This window comes from Sycon ciliatum, chromosome 6, assembly GCF_964019385.1.
Source record: "Sycon ciliatum chromosome 6, ocSycCili1.1, whole genome shotgun sequence".
NCBI lineage: Eukaryota > Metazoa > Porifera > Calcarea > Leucosolenida > Sycettidae > Sycon > Sycon ciliatum.
In genome coordinates, this window is record NC_088648.1 from 28,394,050 (window position 1) to 28,415,552 (window position 21,503).

Genomic DNA, 21,503 nt, shown 5'->3' on the forward strand with positions numbered 1-21,503 from the left:
AGGTTTACAGTTAGAAATACTTCCTCCGTTTACAATATCTTCGTGACCATTTAGTACAGTGCTCTTGAGCAACAACCCGCTCTAAGCACTGCACCAAAGGCTGTCATTGGCAACCCACGTTGATGTCGAAGTGAGTTTGGTTTATCCCGAACAGATTCTCCACAAAAACCATGCGTGTGGGGACGTTGCGAACAGGAACTCAAGAGTCAAATAAAAAAAACATACTTGCTCGAAACTGACACAGTGACGGAGTGGTGCTCGCGTCTGGAACATGAAGTCACGCTGCACTGTCTGCCCCGAAGCTGGCCATGGCAGACTCTGTACTTATAGTAGCACGACACACGACCTCATACGCAGCATGAAAACATGAAGTTGTTCGGCTTGCATGGCCAGATGAAACATTTCGGTCGTCGTGCAACCAGGCTGACTCCGCACAGGCATGTTGATGACATGGCTTTCTTTGCCTCTCTCTAGTCAGACGTCTCCTTTGTCGCCAAGGGGAATCGCAGGGACCTCCTCAAAGCCATTGAAAAATTTATCCTTCCGAGAATATGCGAAGCATGTTTTTGTATTTGTACGACTCGTTTCACGGCATAATGGACGTCGCGGGTGGAACGACTGAATATAGTAGACAAAGAGGGGTACGCAGCTCTGGAGATGAAAAGGACTCAACCGAAGTGCCACATCCGATCATCTCTGCAGTTGACAAGGAGACGAGTGAAATGCATGCGGAAGCTGCGACTGTTGGAGATTCGGAGTCAGCGTCATCAGGTGGCAATGACACAAGCGAAGACGACTCTGAATAAAATTAAACTCATGCGTCCGAGTTGCTACCTTTCTTTGAATACCGCTTATGAATAGATTAAAGAATGCCACGAGTGTCATTCCAAGTCCAACTGAACAATTCCTGAGCTGTGCGCAGCCTTAAAACAGTCACAATTTTTTTTCGGATGAAGTAAATTGTACCTCTCTTTGTTTTTTTGGGGGACCATTTTTCCCCCCTTTTCTGGTGCTCTTGGGGTATCCTGATGCCAATTGCGAGTGGGGTGCTTCCCGACTCGCAACCACGGATTTTCTGGACCACTCACCTTCCCCTGGTTCTCTAGTGTCGGTTTTATTTTCTCTTATGGTCTCTTTCAAGATGGAGCAATGTTATTCAAACAAGAGAGCTTGGTAGCTCAGGGCCCTATGCCATGCTTTTTTGCCTTGATGAACTAGGCCAAAAAAAGCATAAAAATAAATTCGACGGGTTCGCGTACCGGGGCAGGTCAAGAACAAGGAGTCGTACAACTCCCTGGTCAAGAACCACCTTTCCGCTTCCGTGGGACGCGACCGGCCCATGATCAGGCGTCAGATGCGGCTCCTAAATGGTGGGGGAGGATAGATCAGATCCATCAACCAGAGGCCAGAAAAAAAGGGATGTTATATATATATACATATTTTTTTTAAAGATATATATGATAACCTGGGATTCGAATCCGCACTATCGCCCTGCATGTATCCCCGATACACTTCGCATACATACTTATTCTTCAAAGTTGCTTCACATTATGATCTTGCATCTGAAAGCCCTATTTGAATATTGTGGCCAGCCGTCTTTGATGGTACGGGACAGGTACGGTCGAGGGTAATACGACACCGTCTACCACCTTGATGACCTAGGCAAAAAAGCATAGGGATGTTATACATTTTTCAAAATCCTCCTATTTTATTTTTCAAGGTATAACCTGGGATTCGAACCCGCACAATCGCCCTACATGCATTACCCGATACACTTCGCATTCATACTCATTCTTCAAAGTTGGTTGGTTGGTTGGTTTTTATTTTACTTCGCACATTCAAACGGGATGACGAACCAATAGAATGACGGTGAAGGCTTAGCCTAGAAGTGGCTATGGAAGAAAATAGTAAAAGCTATGAAAGCACATAGTAAGAGAATAGGATACTAATAACTGCGAGTAAACGGGGGGGGGGGGGGAGAGAATACAATGTATCTGTGATACTATCTGTGATACTACGTGAGGATTAACGAGGTTGCTTCACGTTACGATCTTGCATTTGAATGCCCTATCTGAATATTTTGGCCAGCTGTTTGTGGCCAGCGGTCTTTCATGGTACGGTACAGGACAGCTACCGGATAGCGCCAGATGGAGGTCCGTGCGCCACAAACAAACAAATAAATAAACAACAAATTAAAGCTGTGTGGACCCTGACTAGCTCCAGACGTTACTGAAGTGACATCTTCTGCATAGCTTCGGGAATAAAACATTTAGATTATCCCCATAATTGTATTGTCCTCAAACACTGCTTATTAATTATTTATTTTACTATGATGATCCATTCTTTTGTTCCCACAGAGCAATGCCCTGTGCTGGCTATAAGCGATGCAACATACGATACGACAACAAGAGTGGTTGGGACAACTGTTACTGTATCTTGTGCCTCAGGGTTTGGAGTAATGGGATCTGCCACAGTCACTTGCATGGCAGGTGGCAGCTGGTCAACATTGCCGACCTGTGTCGGTGAGTTCCTCCATTAGCTATAGTCCTTTGATTGCTCACATTTTTCTCCAACCGTACAGTTTGTTATCACTCTCTTATTATTGACCCCCACAGAAACTTGTGATCTCTAAGCGGTCAAATATCAGCATATATTGACCGCTTATATTGACCACTTATTATTGACCACTTAGCCCGAGGACTTAGAACTTTTTCCTCAACTTAGAAAAAAATTAGAACTGAAAGAAGAAAAATCTGAAGCCAAATGCTGGGATTTGAACCCAAACTTTCAGATTCTCAGTCAAAGAACTTGGGGAACATACTACAAGAGACAACTGAAAACTTTGGTTTACACAGAAGTAATGTCCAATGTAAACGGCATATGTACATACTATTATACTATTACAATAGTATTCCTTTCTTCCTATAGCAAAGCAAAAACAGTTTTAGGTATGCTATGTCGTGATAAATCTATTATTGCCCTCATAATCGGTCAATATATGAAATATAGACCTCGTAAAAGACCTCGGGGGACCTCGGTCTTTTACTCGTTCTATATTTCATATATTGACCTCTTTAATCGGGCAATAATAGATACATATTGTCGTCAGCAGTGGTGTATGCAGGGAGTTTCGAAATCATAATCAATCCTGGAGACCCTGTGGTGACTGTTTCATCATACGGACTGCTTAGATAACTTACTGTGGACTGTAAGAAGGAGTATTTTGAAAGCACCAAAAATGAGTAAACAACTCAAACATGAGCGAATTTGGCGAATCCGGGTCCGGGGCCCACTGATTCGCAGAATCGAACATGGCCTAAATCCATTTCTTCAAATTTTGGATAATGGCTAAAAGAAGTGAAGGACTTATTTATGTGTGGTTTGTATCTAAACCCATATTTTGGGTTTCAGTTTTGAAATGGTTTGAGTCAGATTTTGGACTGGAAATCTTGCCCGATGGTCGTCTATAGTCCGCTTCAAAAAGATTAGCAATCAGGTTTTGGTCTTAAAAAGTTTGAAGATAAGGGAAAATTGAACAACGAAGTACATAAAAGGGCTGGTTAGGGCACGGCAAATTGTTCTGTGAAGGTTTCGGAACAATTGGACCAGCCGTTAAGGAGTTAGAATTTCAGCCAGGTTTCTGGCCTTTTCCCATGGTTTACAATTTGCCCTGGAAGTCATTATCGATTTTTCTATCAAAAGCCACGATTTATCTTTTCCTTTCTGGCCTTGTGGCTATGGATGCTGTCTGCTGACCATGAAGCTGTGAGTTCAAATCCCAACCTATCTTCAACTCACACTTTGTTTCATTGTTTTTTTGGTGATCAAGCAGACTTGTTGTTGTTCACGGTTGTTGTTGTTGGAGCTCCCGAACTGACTGACACTTGACTGGCTTTCACTGCGCTGCATGTAGATCTTCAAGCACTAGCGGCTCGCGTGGGTACGGGTGCTGATTAGCAAGTAGGACAAGCGTAAGAGGCGATTTGAAAAAAGGACACTGATATGGTGTTGCTTTTATGTCTCATACAAAGACGCATCATTACGACGAACGGGGATAACACTAAAAGTCAACATGCAGGCAGTCTCACTCAGCTTCTGATGGGCAGGGGACAGGCACGCACTGCCTTTGTGATTCGAGACGAAGAGAGGTGGAACAAGCTATGAAACGACCCGTGCAGCAGCTGTCCGGATCGTACGTTTTGAGCTCTTCCTCCAGCGACAATAGTAGCGAGGAGGATGTGTAACTTGCTTGAATTTTCGACTGAGTTGCTTACTGACATGTAAAATAATCATGTATATAGTGCTTTGTGATCGTGGCTTGCTTCAAATATTCGTATTTCAGTTTTAACTGGGCGGACCAAATATAAGAAAGCAAAAAAAGTTAAGGTATGCTATGTCGTGGTCAATCTACTATTGCCCTCATAACCGGTCAATATAGGTTACATACACCTCATAAAAGACCTCGGGGGACCTCGGTCGTTTACTCGTTCTATATCTCATATATTGACCTCTTCAATCATGCAAGATTAGATACATGTCCACCAAGCCACAGAAACAAACCAAGTAACTATTTACCTGAAGCTATCGACTAGTTTTTGACTCTTTTAAACACAACTGTAGAAGTTTGTTATGTAAACTGTTTCCTTTGTGAAAGGTGTCTGATACAAATCACACGTTCTAGTTCTTACTTATTATAGCCAGTGGTTTGTGATATACAAAAATGTGGCTTCTGGTCAATATGCCATATTCTGCATTACAATATTCTCTTCTCCAACTACAGAGGCATGCCCGGCATTAAATATCGCACAAGCAATCTACAGTTCCACGACAAGAACAATTGGAACAACCGTAGCAGTGTCATGTAATCCTGGTTATCAGCTGCTTGGCCTGTCAACAGTTAACTGCATGGCTGGGAGAATTTGGACTCAGTTACCAACATGTGAAGGTGGGTTATTGGGGTCTTGTGCCTCTTTCATGTGGATATAATATTGGAATTGTGAGCTTGAACCTGATTATAGGATGCATGCCCCCTTATTTGTTCACAGACAACTTCTGGCCCTGCTGAATGTGTTGTTTCGCATATCATAAAATAATCTACTGTGTGTCCATGACAAAGACATTGATCTCTCTACTCTCAATGACTGAGCTGACTGCCCGTAAGAGGCATTGCGGTGGTGCTAACATGTGTTTGGTGTTATTTTGGTTTGCCCCATTTCAGATATTGTCTGCTCCACTCTACCGACAATAACAAATGGCGTGGCTGCACCAATAAGCACTGCTCGCTATGGAGTGGCGACAGTTCAATGTATGGCCGGGTACACTCTTAGTGGTAGTCTGACAACAACTTGCTTACCAAACGGTTCATGGGCACTCCCTATTGGCACATGCAATGGTAAATACCTACAACTTGTATTTGCTTCTTTTCGCCAGACAGTATAATGCCAGGGGGAGGGGGGGGGGGGGGCGAGCACTACACCGGATATGTGTGTTTGTACTTTGTGCTTAACAAAAAACTTTGAGATGGATATTTGAGGGACTGGTTTATGCACCAACTCCTGTGAAAGGAGTTGCGATGGTTTTCTCGGGATTCCCTGGTATGCCATGAAAGAGATACAATGAAAAGAAAGCAACTTTTCACAACAAACCGAGCGGAAAAATAAATAGTTGTGCTGTGGAAACATAGATCATGACAGTCATGGCGACGAAAACTGAAATACCACTTCACCGAGGGCATAGTGCGCTGCGTGGGCTCTCTACCAATGAGCTTGAGAGTTTGAGAGTGATTTAGGGCGTAGTGGTGCGGAGCAGAGATCCCACACAATGAGCGAGTGAACAAGCAGCTGCTCCAATCGCAAAGCTCAATTAAACATCTGAACTCAAGTTTTTATTTAACCTGCGCAAAGCCTAGATTCGAATGCTGAGTGCAACTCATGTCTGGAGCCCGACGTGAGTCTCTTGGCTAAGGGAAGTCGGCGGGATCTGCTCGCCGATGCCGTTCAGTGCTGACAGGAGCATCCACCAGAAATATAATTAATTGGCTGTGCCTTTTTCCTTGTTTCAAGGATCATTCTTGAGACTGGACGTGAAACCAGCGAAACATAACATATTTCTACAACTCCCTGGCGGAAACCAGTAACCACCCCCGAGGCGGATTCACACAGCTTGAAAGTCAACTTGAATGACGCCGATACCACCAAAGTTCAGCGAAGTATGATCAAACAAGGCTAAAAAGAGCTGAAAATTGTGAACAACCACTCTAGAGAGATGACAACTTGAGTGCAGCAGATGACAGCAGATGACGATACCTAGCGAAAGCGACGCAAACTGAACTCCTGGATCATTCCGTCAACAGTTTATCTTGTAAAACGCTGTACATCGGCTGAACTGCCTTCGTCCAGTGATTTGCAGTTGATACAAACTGTTCATGACCTGTTCTAAACGTTTTCATTGTCAATCAAAATCCATCCCGAATTTTTTTAACGGAGGCAGTAATGATTATACCAATATCAGATGAAGCTATCCTGGAATCTCCGCCTTATTATAACCAATGTGGGCGCAGAGAGCGGTAGTGCAAACCCTTTGAGATCCCAAATCGCAATTCGTATTGCCTTCCAGGCAATTCCTATACTGCACCATTTCTTCTTGTGGATGCACCATTGATTTCAACACGCCTTGGGGTTTGATGTCGCACACAGTTTGTGTTGTATCAGCGTTCTTTCTGGATTGTTGTTGTGCATGGCCTACCATCGCCTAAAAATTGCACTTTGGTTCCTCAAAATTATCCCCTAGGGCTGGTGATACCGATGCCGAAGTTGCTGACGTAGCCACCGAACGCCTACAATGTCTTCCCATATATAGGTCCAACCAGCTCTCATAGAGAGAGAAACCAAGAGAGAGAGTAGGGTTCACTGACTCTCACATTGAAAATCAGCACAACATCAAATGTGGACGGATTAGTTAATAGCACATTGTACGTGAAATGGTTTCTTTGGTATTATGTTTTTTTTCTCCAGCTATTACATGCCCAGTACCTACAATACCTGATGGAATGGCGACACCGGTTGTTGCTAGTGTGCCTCAACAGTATACAATATCTTGCTCCAGTGGATTTACACTCGTCGGATCAAACACTGTCACATGTCCAACTGCAAATGCCTTTACAACATTTCCCATTTGCCAAGGTATCAGCATATACCAAACCATTGGAGGCGAATTATTCCTCACATTTTTTCTCAGCGACAAATATACGTTGGACTTAGTAGGCACTCGCTGTCCTATAAACAGTCGGAAGTCCAGTAGGGAGTCGAACTCGTTCTCTAGTTGTATTTCTATGACTCCGTCAAACTCACGCCACATTCCGTGTAAAAAGTCGAGACTTCTAGAGATATTAGTTCATTGGAAATCTCTTGGTTATTAGAATATCGCTGTGCATCATCTGATGGTTCTGTGGTATTCAGGAAAGAATGCAATGAGCCCAAGGTCATCAAATAGTCATTGTCCACTGCAGCGCACTCTGAATGCAATTCCAGCTCCATACATTCGACAAACAGGTCACTTGCAGCGATGTCACCTTCCCTAGATCAGAAGTTTCATTTCAACAAATTCAAACCGCACATGGGAGCAATCCTGTAATATTCATATTTCGAAATGTGACAAAAGATTGGTCATGTTGGGAGACCAACCGACAAAAACCGAGGAATGTATTCAATGTTTTTCTTTTTCATTACAGTTCTCTGAAGGACATAAACGAACCTTATTCTTACATTCACTGGATATTTACGTAATATGCTCTTTCTCTTCGGGTGGTACCTTGTCGATAGTCTGTAGTTCCATAAATTACATATCACGTTTGCAGACCATATTCTGCTACTGTCGGATGAGATATGCACCCTGTTATTTTGTCTGGTCTTTAATTTTCCCTACACCTATTCAGCCAATACATGCCCTGCCCTACCTGTGATTACCAATGGATACGTCAGTGCTACTGTGGCTAGTTTTACAATTGGAGGTACCGCAAGTGTCTTATGTCTTCCAGGGTATGTAGTGACAGGGACAGCCACAATCACTTGCGGTAGTGGTGGTCAGTGGCCTAGTGGTACTTCTCTTCCTACGTGTACATGTAAGTTGAATCAACTTTCTTTTTCAAACAAACCTTGAAGCAGTGTTTTGCCTTCATCACATTGTTTGTCATGTCTTGAAAATCTCCTTAGTTGGTGTATATGTTGTATCTAACACATGCATGGTTTTGAGTGACTGGCCGGGTGACATACTCAGCAAGGTGATGTGGTAATCACGAAAGAAACTAGCAGTAACATAGAACATTATGCTGTATGAGTTAATCTGAACATTTCTTCAGGTTTATGACTAGTATACTCGTCATGGAGACCCCATTGCATCTGAACAATGACGAAACTCGCTCGATACTTCGTATACAGTGCACATACCATACACACTGGATCGATCACTGTACAAACAGCCACAACTCTAGAACGCAATATCGCATCGCCATAACCAATAGCCCATTGGAACGGTCTTGGACAGGGCTTTCCATAGGTGTGGCAGTAGCTAAAAAAAAGATCGACTGCCGATAAATTGAACACACAATTTCGATCTATCATTTTCTTACTTTCGGTCCGGCGAATATTTTGCGACATTTAAACCTTTACCATCCGACCAAATTTCCCCAGCAGTCCCAAATGCAATAATTCTCACCTTATTCTGAGAATATCTTCGGTTCTAATCAACCAATTTTCACAATCTTGGGCATTCTGGAAAGCTCTCCACGAGCTGCGTACATTGAGCTCAAACAGGACACTACTGAGATCACATATCCAGCGCCAGGGAGCTTCAAATACACCCCATCGCTGTATACACGAGGAAATTCTCTCCTCGCCAGCCATTTCTCGCTCCTTCATCGTAAACATTCCAATTTTTTTGCTTGAGTTTCTGTTCATGCTGCCCACGCGCTCGAAGCATGCCAAAGTGACTCAGCATCTCAGGGAAGGGGAAAATCCCCGCTCAAGGTCAGTCACTTGGAAAGAAATTCGACTTTTGCCGTAGCTGAAAAGTCGAGCGAAATATCTTTGGAATGCGACATCGCAGCCCTTTACCGATTGATGCAATGGAAAGCTGGGCTCTTCGGCTTCTTCCTAGATACTTAGTTCTTTAAATTCTGACAAGAATCGATCGAGTTATGAATGTTTTAGTGTATTCATGTCCATCGATCTCTAGAGATCGATTCAAGTAGGCACGGATGGTAAAGGTTAAGGCATTTTACCCTCTCAATATCAGCCATTCAAATATCGATCCACGTGGATCGATGCAATAGGCGATCACATAATATTTTGTCATACGTTCAACTATTGTCGTATTATTACAAATTAGGGCTCTATTTCTTCAGAAAGACCTTGATTATTGACTGCAACTATCGCTTTGACTCCTTGGTGCATAATTGGCGCACGACAAATCTCGAAGCTAGTGCGCGATCAAATATGCGCACTCAAACATTTTGAGTCGCCGTCACGCTGAGAATAATTCTGAAATCTTCTCGCTTACCTGTGGCATTTTGGGGCTGGAAATCCTCCGGGCTTTAGATATTTTCACAAGAACTTCGTCTGGTTTCTGTGAGCCACGATTTTACAAATCAGTGAGCCACTCGTGGTAGATTGCACTGCGCATATTTGTTCGAGTTTGAAAACGTCTTCTTCATCACAGCGCGGCACACACGAATGGCGCTTGGTGTTGTAGTTTCTATGAGCTCGTGGCTGCCATCATTAGCTTTCCAGAGAGTGGTTGTATATCAGAAATGGCCAAAGGAGAGCAGAGGTATAACAAAAGTTGTATTTTGTAGACTGTGAATTGACTCAATTGCGAAAATAATGTAAAAGTGGGGAGGCTTTCTGCAGTTTCATAAAACAGTTAAGTAGTAGAGCCCACGCGCTCTCTTCCATTAACACTGCAACAGTTCAACTCATTTCACAATATTACAACGTTTCGGCAAAGGATTTCGAGACAGTTTAATCGTAGTTCTACATTGAGTTTGAACCCCGAATCGAAGGATATTGTTGAGCACGATAGGGACACTGTTGGCAAGGCTAAGGGCGTCCTTGGGGTGCTGTATGCTCCGAAAGCACGTGGAAGATGACAACCAGGAAATAGTTTCCAGGAAACCTTAAATTGTGAAATCCGTTGACAAACGAGCTGCTATCTCCACAACTATACTGAAGCACTGAATCACAGTGCTCAGATGCAGTAACCCTGCTGTGACCGTGAATTGTTTAATGACTCATTTATTGTTGCCTATGCATTTGTGAAAATATCCACTAGGCGACGGTAATTGACTTATGAAAATGGGGATAGGTACATGCTCTACGGATGTCTTTATTAAAACCCTGTGTGTGTGGATGATGGAATGGTTACCATCTTATTGTGTACAATGCAGTACGAATGTGTCCAGCACTTACCCCACCGATAAGTGGTTCAATAGTCAGCAGCACCAGATTACCTTATGGAGTGACCATATTTGCATGCAATGATGGCTATCAACTGACAGGAAATAGTGCGACTGTATGCATGGCAAATGGTGCTTGGTCAACCACAACGCCGACATGTACAAGTAAGGTCCAATGCGCACAATGCATCATATGTTGATTTTCATGTTTCAGACCCCGCTACGTTGGGTTTGTCAATATTTGCAATATCTGTGACTCATGATACTAGAGCTTGCGCTTTTCGCCGCCTTAGGATATCAATAATCTGACTCGCTATTATCCTACAGAGCAAATCAACCGCTTCTACTAGGGAAATCTGCATGAGAATGCCACAACTGTGCTCTTATCCACTATTTCATGGAATTCAGCCTTCAGTTGAGCTTCAACAGGCTCGAGAAACATCTGATCAGCACCTCTGCCCATAATATAACCAGAATTAGACGGCGAGCTGGGGCAGTGACGATCATGGACTTTCAAAAAAGGGTCGGAGAACCCCCGGTCATTGGAAACGCTGTACCCGTTTGTTGCAAGTCAGCATTATGCACAAAACTTCAAAAATAGATGAAGAGCTTTGGGAGATTCACTTGCAGGAAAGTTGTATGCTCACCTTGGATTGACATTTTGCTCACTCGCAACTGGCACCAAAGGAATTTATCCCTCGCAGATCCAATGTCTCCTGTAAATGGCGCCGTGTCTGCTGGTGATCGAAATGCTTTCACGATCAGAACATACTCGTGCAATACCGGATATCAACTATCTGGAGCAACAACAACTGTGTGTTCTTACGTAGACAGACTTTGTATAGGAGTAGATGGGGAAAAACCAAGTTCCTTCCTGTTTCTGTGCAACAATGAAGTTCATACTAGAATTTTTTCCAATCGGGATACTGGTAAGGTGCCATATGCCCCATACCAAAGTTTGAAAAGTGACCCGACTTCTTTGGGACAATGGAGAGCCAAAACACTTGAATTTCACCATCTACTCCCATACCAAGTCTATCTCTCTGATGTCATAAATCTGGGCAATATAATGACTTCATCATGATGTCCTCAAAGTTAGTGCCAACTTCAAGCTGGTATAACTTCAGAACGGCTGCTCTCATCAACCTGAGACCTTCACCATTGGAATCACTCCATTTTTGCTACAGGTTGTGAAGTTTTCATTTTAGGGTGAACTTCCCCTGAAGGCAAAAAACTGTTCGTGCTTTCAAGCTGATTCTTCTCAACGAGCAGCACAAAAGCCTTATCTTCATGCGAAACTTTCTCGATTCCGTGGCAAAACTCCAGAAACAAGGCTGAGTCACATCAAATTGCTCCATAACCAAATTGAAAGCTGCTGTCACGAAAAATGCAGGTCTGATCAAAAAGGCGAGTGAGACGCGCAAAAAATAGCACAGGACAGTTCAAGCTCTTGATCACGGCATGGGCATAACTTTGGCGAACAGGTTATATTTGGTACTCATATCTCTGGGAACTTGCCTGGTGATATGACATTTCCCCCAAAGCTGACTTCCAAGAGCTTTGTCATCTTCACCAAAAATTCAAATCTCATCGGAAAATCAGCTGGCTTTTGAGTGGCCGTTTTATTGCCCGCTTTCCAGTGGCGTTTTTGGGTTTTCGATTTCTCAAGAAAATGATGGAGCGGGAAAAATTGAATGCAAGCTTCGATCTGAACTTCTTTTGCAGTTTCAATCTAGTGATATTTTTGGATTCTTTCAAGCCATTCAAGAGGGCAAAAACGAGATGCTGCTTTCACGTGTAAAGGGGCAAATTCAGTATCTCTTGAACAAATTTAATCCTACAAGTTCTTTGTAGTTTGGTGCTGGCTGCACGGCAGTACTTCGAGGCTGCTTGTTGTTGTACACGACAACGAGGTTCGACTGAAACGGAGCGAAATCATTGTGTTTACTACTATCGTTTACACGACAACGCTCGAAACCGATACCTAAACAAAACGGAATGGAAACGCACTTCAAAGTGTTTTGAAACGTTTTCAAGACGTTTTCCAAAATTTTTCGTTCTCGTGTAAGTGGTGAAAACAGTGAAAACATTTGGAAACCAAGCGCAGTCATGGAAATAATTCCCCATGGGACTATATTGCGCGGGAAATATCCAACCCTTGCGCCCGTCAGCAGGTGCCAACTCCAACTAACGTGTTACTTCCCGCTCTTGCGACAATCCAGCATGTGTTAACTCCAGCCTGATCACCCGTTTACATTGTGCACTGAATGTATACAAAGAATAGCACTTTCCAAATTTATGAATTGAATTGAACGTAACCTTGGTTTTCTTTGGATAATTTGTATCCTGTTGTGCATCATGGAAAACTCGTGACAAGAGGAACACTGTAAACTCCAAATTATTCCCAATGGATGTGCTTGAACAGGACTGCAAGCCAGCGAACGGGATTTGCGCTGTCGATCCATCTACATCCGCAATTTAACCCATTGCGTGCGGATGACTTGTATATACACGTGACTGAACCCCATGCCGGTTCGCCGAACTCAAAAGGCGTTGGTGCAAAACCAGTGGTGATTCCGCATTCAAAATATGATTCGAACCATTTCAAAACTGGAACCCTATAATACGGATTTTGATGCAAACTGGCTGCACATGAAGGAATTCTAGTTTAGGCCATCATTCGAAAATTGATGGAATTGATTGTACTTGCTTTCCATTTCACCTCCTCCAAAATTTCTTCCATAGACAGCCATAAAAATAATAGAACAAACACATAACAATGCACTTTTACATCAAATGCAACCCCAAGACAGTTTTTTGCGTTAGACATTTTTATGATCCAAATCTGAAAATTGCATCTTTTTGCATGTCATTCTGTGTTGTGAAGGCATCATGTGTAGCAGTCAAGCTGCTCCTTCTAATGGAGCTATTGCCAGTATGTCATTGGAGGTTAATGGTGTAACAATTTTCACCTGCAATTCCGGATATAATGTAGTTGGAAGCAGTGCATCTGTTTGTCTTCCAAATGGAACTTGGTCGACCTCCGAGCCAACTTGCCAGCGTACGTATTATGATTATTGAAGTTAATCTGTAAAAAAATAAGACATCAGTCATAAGAGAGTCAGAGCCAAAGAAATGACGTGGATGCAAGCATTGTATTCATGGCTAATCGAAGAAAAACTTGAGATGTCAGGTGGTTTCCCAGCAATTCCCGTAAGGTGTGTTATGGGATCCAAGTGTGGCTAAGCTGTTCTGCCTTTAGCATGGTTTTCTGTTGTATTTTTTCGGTCTATTTGTGATTCTGGTGTTATAGCAATACAATGTCCTGCCAACCCAGTGTCTCCTATGAACGGCGCCGTGTCTGCTGTTGGTCGAAATGCTTTCGCGATCAGAACATATTCGTGCAGTACCGGATATCAACTTAGCGGAGCAACAACAACTGTCTGTCAAACAACTGGAGCATGGTCGGGAACACCACCAACATGCACTCGTCAGTACTATGTGATAACCGTGTTTTCATTTATATCAAGGTTTATATAATAGTTGATTTGTGCTGAAGCCAGAAGGTCTGCAAATGAAGTATGAATAGAGAAAATAATCTGTACAAGTCATGTGATGTCAGGGTGTGCATGTCTAATTCATATCTAGCCTTCTTCTTGGCAGTACATGTAGTATATTCAGGGCATGCTCACAATGCTCACAATATGCTCACAATGTGTCAATCCTTGATATGTCATATCAAGGATTGACAGTTTGGTAGGTAAACGGAAGCAAAATCAGAGGTTATAATCGAGTCATATTATAAAGCAGGACAGCATCCGACCATAGTTAGGGTGCAAGCGGTATTCGACTTTGAGAGAGGCAGTTTAACCCTTAGCCGGTCTAACTCAATGTATGTGAGGGGTTGTCACGCAAATACATGTACACACAACCAGCAATAACTCAAGAACCATGTGATGTAGGTATGGGTAATCCATATATTTTCGAAATCTGTATGCCTGAACGCGTCCAGAAAATTCAAATATGACTAGGTCCAGGCAAGGATACGGCCCATGGTAGCCCTTCAAGTTGAGAGATAATACAATTGCGAATGAAATACACGAATATCACAGCACGAAAGGCATACCAAGTTCGTGATGGAGCTGAAGTCATACGATAAACAGTCAGGTAAGGGCTACGTCTTTACAAGGAATGTAGGCTCTCTACAATACCGCCATTGAACACCAACACCTCGCCATCGGCGATACGCCAGCAGCAGCAATTCCCATTCCACGATATCGCAGTTTCGGTTTGTTCATCTCAGCGCTGCTCGCGTCAGATTCACTCTCGCTCAGATGAGTACTCAGGCGCGAGCTTACGCATGCCGTGATTCTCACGGCCAGGCGAATCAGCTGATCGCACCTAACGAGTCCTTGTGACAGTCGCTGTCGCGGTGTCGGCAGCAAGAAGGCTTCCTCTCTGTTTGGAGATTTTTGTTTCTTCATTCGTGGACGATATATTTTTGAACTAGCAGGACTCAACGGAGCTCTTTTTCTCAATACACTACACTGCAAAACCTCCCGAGACATCCAGCCTGGACTGGTGATGTTACTGCTCTCAGAACGCTTGTCAAACACGGCCCCAAGAGATGCACTCGCATTCTTGAAATGCGCGCATGGCGGATGGTCGTCTTTTCCAATTTCAACAAACTTCAGTCGATCGATACGGCAAAAATTTGTATGGTAAGCATGGTTGTTTTGCACATCGTCAGAAAGCCTTGGACCTCCGCTACGCGTAGAGCGCCATTTTAACTGTCTCCTAGCAACAAGACCCCAAAAAAATGAGGGCCAAACGTACCGATACTATGTATCGGTACGCTTATGGTAGACCGGTAAAGGGTTAAACTGTTACCTAAGATATAGTCGTAGAGACGTGATGATTTTTCCTCATTTGTTGGCATTGATTTCTTGGGGTTACTTTTATAGAAAGACTTTTGCTCCCCACCCCAGAGCTTGCGCATTTTTAACAAAATCGATTTTGCATTTGTTAAGGAATGTAAATGAAAAGATAATGGAGAAACATTTCTTTTTCCTTCTTTGTAGAAGTACATAGACGCCATATATCTCCATGCCCCTTATCTCAATGAACACTTAACCCCAGGAGCACGGTTATACAAAGTTCTTGTTGGCTCTCCCTGTAAGATCCGTTGGCTTTAGAACTCCCCAGCATTCCTGTGGGACTCAAATCAGCAACAAAAGATGAGCCCGAGGGTGATACGGCAAACTGTGGCCATGCAGCATTGCAAGTCAAGTACTGCTGTATATACAATCTTTATTGCATTGGCATACTGCTGGGGCTCTCCGTGAGGTTGAGTGGAGGCCGAGTTGTCTGGAGTTGGTCGGCTGCATTCAGACCAGTAATCGAGTCTGAGAGATCATCAGGGGCTACGGGTGGAGTATCAAGCTGGCTGACACCTCAGCCACTGAGCTGCTTTTGTGTTGCGGCTTCCAAGTGAGACTATTCTGACTTCAATGTTTGCTGGTTCCTGTCCTTTGCAGGTGTTGTGTGTAGCGGTCAAGTTGCACCTTCTAATGGAGCCATTGCTAGCATGTCTTTGGAGATTAATGGTGCAACTATTTTCACCTGCAATGCTGGATACAATGTAGTCGGCAGCAGTGCTTCAGTTTGTCTTCCAAATGGAACTTGGTCGACTTCGCCACCAACTTGCCAGCGTACGTATACGATTATTGAAGTTACAATAAGAAATCAATCCTCGAAGAGCCAGACCCGAAGAAATGTCGATACAGGCATTGTATTCATGGCTAAGGGGAAGAATTAGAGGTGGAATAAGAAGAGACGTCAGGTGGTTTCCCTGCATTTCCCGTCAGGTGTCTTATGAGATCTAGGTGTGGCTAAGCTGTCCGGCCTTTGGAATTCTTCTTAAGTCACTAGATGTTAGTTTGATTGTTCTTTGTTCATAGTCAGTCAGTATTTCCTGTTCTGGCATGTATTTCTGTTGATGTTTTTTTGGTATATTTGTGATTCTGGTGTTATAGTGATACAATGTCCTGTCAACCCAGTGTCTCCTACAAACGGCGCAGTGTCAAGTGGTGCTCGTGATGCCTTCACGAACAGAACGTACTCGTGCAGTATGGGATATCAACTTTCTGGCACAACAACAACTGTGTGTCAAACAACTGGAACGTGGTCGGGAACACCACCAACATGCACTCGTCAGTACTATGTGATAACATTGTCTTCACTTATGTCCAGGTTGTTTGAATGTTGGAGTTGGAAAAATTGCAAAATGACTTGAGAAAGAGTGAATGATTAGGACTGCTGTTTTACAAATCACCTGTTGGCTCTGGCTTTCAGGTCTGTTGGCTTTAGAACTACCCAGTGTTTCCGAAGGACGCAAACGAGCCGGGAAGGATGAGCCCGAGGGCGATACTGCACACTGTTTTCATGTAGCATTGCAAGTCAAGTGCTGCTGTTTCTGCCGTGTTTATTGCGTAGGCACGGTGCTTGGGTTCTCTATGAGGTTGAGCGGAGACCGAGCTGCCTGGATTGTGTCAGCTGCATGCAAACCAGTCATCGAGTCTGAGTTATCATCAGGGGCTACTGGTGGAGTATCAATCTGGCTGAGACCCCAAACGCTGAGCTACTTTCTGCTGCGGCTTAGAAGTGAGACCATTCTGACTGCCTTGTTTGCTGGTTCCTGTGTTTTGCAGGTGTTATGTGTAGTGGTCAAGTTGCACCTTCTAATGGAGCTATTGCTAGCATGTCTTTGGAGATTAATGGTGCAACTATTTTCACCTGCAATTCCGGATACAATGTAATCGGCAGCAGTGCATCCGTCTGTCTTCCAACTGGAACTTGGTCGACTTCCCCACCAACTTGCCAACGTAAGTATACGATTATTTAGGTGAAAATAGGAAATCTATCCTTGGAGAGCCAGAGTCGAAGAAATGTTGATACAGGCATTGTATACATGGCTGAGAGGAAGAATAAGATGGGACATCAGGTGGTTTCCCTGCACTTCCCGTCAGGTGTCATAGGAGATCCAGTTGTGGCTAAGCTGTGCTGCCTTTGAAATTCTTCTAAGGTCACTAGATGTTACCTTGACTGTTTGTGGTTCATAGTAAGTCAGTATTTCTAATTCTGGCATTGTTTTTCTGTTGATATTTTGTTTGGTGTATTTGTGATTCTGGTGTTACAGTGATACAATGTCCTGTCAACCCAGTGTCTCCTATAAACGGCGCCGTGTCTAGCGGTGCTCGAGATGCCTTCACGAACAGAACATACTCGTGCAATACCGGATATCAACTTTCTGGCACAACAACAACTGTGTGTCAAACAACTGGAGCATGGTCTGGATCACCACCAGCCTGCACTCGTAAGTACTATGTGATAACCTTGTTTTCATTTATGGCCAGGTTGTGTGAGAAGTTGAGTGGTGCTGAAGTCAGGAGGTCTGTAAATGAAGTAGGAATATAGAACATAATCTGTTGAAGTCATGTGATGTGAGGGTGTGCATGTACAATTCATATTATTACCTCTCCTTCGTAGCATTAGTATGTGCTGAGCATGTTCACACATTAACCCTTGCTATGCCATGGACGCGTATACGCGTTTTTTTAGTATGAACCGATTGGCCATGGACGCGTTTACGCGTTCTGCCTCCACTGTACAATGCACACTGTAGACTGCATGTGTATTGCGTGCTAAAGACGAGTGTACAAACTGTCATAACTCCGTCAAAATATCTCAGACTGCTAAGGTTGAGACAACGTTGGAAAGGTCTTGAGCTCATCTTTCCAGGAATATAACGTTCTTCGCGATACGACAAGGCATGACCGAGCGATGACAAATTGAACGGCCAGAATGCCCAAATTTCACTTTTTGGCGATCGATTCAAAATGTTTTTTTCGCAACTCCCTGCGGGCTAGGGGATTTCCCCTAGAGACAGCGCGTGCACAGTCAGCTTAAAAAAAAATCGCTTGAATCTCGACTTTCCAACGCAGTTTGAATTGTGAAAATCAGTTCACAATGAGCAAGAAGACGAAAGAAAACATGAGAGGCCGTCATTTTGTTATTCTCAACAATGGTAGGGGGACTAGGAGAGGAGATGGAAGTGGCCCTGGTATGCCTGTCACGCTGTGAGTCCCTGAAATGGCTTCCTGTGGTCCAAATCTTTCCAACAAGCCATGGATCGTGAAAATCCATCAAGGTACAGTGAAATAGCCAAAAAAATTGTTCTGACGTGCGCGTGAAGCTTTGAATAGGTGAGCTCAGCGCCTGAACAATGCGTGGCCAACACAGGAAAACATGCTGGCATGGAAAGAGTTAATTAAAGATTCACAGTTTGGCAGGTAAAGGGAAGCAAAATGGGTATGATCGAGTTTAGGTGAGACAGAATCCGACCACAGTTAAGGTCCAAGCGATATATAATTGGGATAGAGTTACTACAACAAAAGTAAAGTATATCTTGCTTATTTCACGTAGTTTCCATTGATATGGTTAAAGTTGATGTTTTATGCTCCAGTAGTAATTCTGTTGGACTCTGTGGGCTGTTGAATATCTGTAGGCAGGCGTGCTTCCCGTATGCAATCTAAATCACTATACCCTTTGAGGCTTATAGTACCGGGGAAAGGATGTGATTGTCATTTTTAGTTCAAATAGAGGTAGATAGCGTACCTAACATGACAAATCTAACTGATGGATATGCAGAAAACTGGGTTGAGAAAACTCAAAGTACAATAGAACCTGAAACTGAAGACCACCGTGACTAGCGACCAGCCTCGTAATAGAGACCACTTCGCCAGGCACGGAAGGTCTCACCGTCATATATGGTTGTGAGGTGGAAACCTCTAACTAAGGACCACCTGCCCCTAAAGACCGCTTTCTCTGGCCCCAAGGGGCGGTCGTTAGTTACAAGTTTTACTGTATCATAAATCTATGGCCACAGGTGGGAAGGCAACTTTACAGCACGAAAGTAAACACACTGGTTTCAAGTGCCCTTTTCTCAGTTGTGCACGTGAGGAAAATAGCAGCCTCTTCTCAGCCTAATGCTCATGTGTGTATCCGTGGTCAGTGCATGCTTTTCAAAGCGGAACCTGGCGTGCCTCGGCTGTCCCCTGGCCAAATTGGACGATCGAAAGGAATTCAGAATTTTTCTCCACAGTCGGCACAGAAAACCCCCAATGCTAACTGAGCTCAGAGCTCAGAGTCTAGAACTAAACGTGCGGAGACAGCTCAGCCGCGTCTATTTTCAACTCATCTTTACAGGTTTCTCTGATTTGCAGTCCACACAATAAGGGATTACCCGTGTCATTGTAAAGGCAAATTACTCAGCTCCCCGGTAAAAAGATTTAAGCTTTCTGTGATAAAAAAATGGATCTGTTGAATGTCTTGAAGTGGACATAAACGAGAATTTGCAGCTGTTCTAGCATGTGTAAATCCAGCTTATGTTCTCATGAAATGTTTTGCACTGTGTGACTTTTAATTCAGTTGTAGATTGTCTTCCTTGCGATGTGATTTGACTAATAGCACTTGGTTCTGGTTCAAAGTTCACACTATCTTACCCCAGCCATTATTTATGGATTAAGCGGTGGCATAATCTCTGAAAGAGTCACAGCTGGCAAGAGCTGAGCTTGAGCACTGGACCTCTTTCAAAGTCCTAGAGGGAACGTTGTTCGTTTTCGTATAGGTTATGAAGATATGACTACGTCATGTGTTTGAGTCAGAATAATTGCAAAATGACTTGAGGGAGAGTGAATGACTAATACTGCTGTTTTAGAACGCACCGGTTGGCTCTCGCTTTCAGTTCTGATGGCTTAAAGAACTACCCAGTGCTTGCGCAGAACACAAACGAGCCGGAAAGGATGAGCCCGATGGTGATACTGCACAATGTTTTCATGTAGCATTGCAAGTCAAGTGCTGCTGTTCCTGCCATGTTTATTGCGTAGGCATGGTGCTTGGGCTCTCTGTGAGGCTGAGCGGAGTCTGAGCTGCCGGGATTTCGTCAGCTGCATGCAAACCAGTCATCGAGTCTGAGTGATCATCAGGGGCTACTGGTGGAGTATCAATCTGGGTGAGACCCACCCACTGAGCTACTTTGTTTTGCGGCTTCGAAGTCAGACCATTCTCATTTCAATGTTTGCTGATTCCTGTGCTTTGCAGGTGTTATGTGTAGTAGTCAAGTTGCACCTTCTAATGGAGTTATTGCTAGCATGTCTTTGGAGATTAATGGTGCAACTATTTTCACCTGCAATTCTGGATACAATATAGTCGGCAGCAGTGCATCTGTTTGTCTTCCAACTGGAACTTGGTCGACTTCGCCACCAACTTGCAAGCGTACGTATATAATTATTCCAATTAATTAAAAAAAGGAAATCAGTCATTAGATAGTCATAACCAAAGACAACTGTGGATACAGGCATTGTATTCATGACTAAAGCGGGATTCACAGAAGCTATTTTGCGATGCGACACGCGATGCGACAGACGCAAAACCGGGAAAACCCCAAATAGCAGCCATGTCGCACCCAACGCAACTGCCGCAACTAAACCATCGCAGGCCATCGCAGAAGTTGAGCTTGGCTCAACATTTGCGATGCGATGCGATGCGACGAGCGATTTGGCGTACGATTTTGACCTTTTTTACAGCAAAGTTGTACAAGGGTGCAAGAGTTGCCTATAAATTTGTAAAGTTGTATCAAACCGCGCGAATATCATGGTGACGTACCCAAATCAGCAAGACTTTGTCGCATCGCTGACTTCTTCTGTGAATGGTATTTCGCGAGTTCGCATCGCCTGCGTCCATCGCAGATCGTGTCGCATCGCGTGTCGCATCGCGTGTCGCATCGCAAAAAAAGCTTCTGTGAATCCCGCTTTAGAGGAAGAAAAAGAAGAAGAATAAGATGAAGCGTTTTGGCGTACGATTTTGACCTTTTTTACAGCAAAGTTGTACAAGGGTTCAAGAGTTGCCTATAAATTTGTAAAGTTGTATCAAACCGTGCCAATATCATGGTGACGTACCCAAATCAGCAAGACTTTGTCGCATCGCTGACTTC

The 21,503-nt window shown here is 43.7% G+C and overlaps 1 protein-coding gene across 2 annotated transcripts in view; it reads left to right on the forward strand.

Moving 5' to 3' along the window:
- Positions 1-21,503, forward strand: part of LOC135819839 (sushi, von Willebrand factor type A, EGF and pentraxin domain-containing protein 1-like) — a 180,592-nt gene that overhangs the window by 110,574 nt on the left and 48,515 nt on the right. The window contains exons 6-18 of one of the 2 annotated variants that reach the window (XM_065333123.1): positions 2,358-2,522; positions 4,781-4,945; positions 5,219-5,392; positions 7,014-7,181; positions 7,934-8,119; positions 10,442-10,615; positions 13,338-13,511; positions 13,764-13,940; positions 15,988-16,161; positions 16,486-16,662; positions 17,161-17,334; positions 17,649-17,825; positions 20,612-20,785. In XM_065333123.1, coding sequence (XP_065189195.1) covers positions 2,358-2,522; positions 4,781-4,945; positions 5,219-5,392; positions 7,014-7,181; positions 7,934-8,119; positions 10,442-10,615; positions 13,338-13,511; positions 13,764-13,940; positions 15,988-16,161; positions 16,486-16,662; positions 17,161-17,334; positions 17,649-17,825; positions 20,612-20,785 — 2,259 coding nt within the window. The remainder of the gene's footprint in view (positions 1-2,357; positions 2,523-4,780; positions 4,946-5,218; positions 5,393-7,013; positions 7,182-7,933; positions 8,120-10,441; positions 10,616-13,337; positions 13,512-13,763; positions 13,941-15,987; positions 16,162-16,485; positions 16,663-17,160; positions 17,335-17,648; positions 17,826-20,611; positions 20,786-21,503) is intronic. The other variant, XM_065333122.1, reaches the window with a different exon arrangement.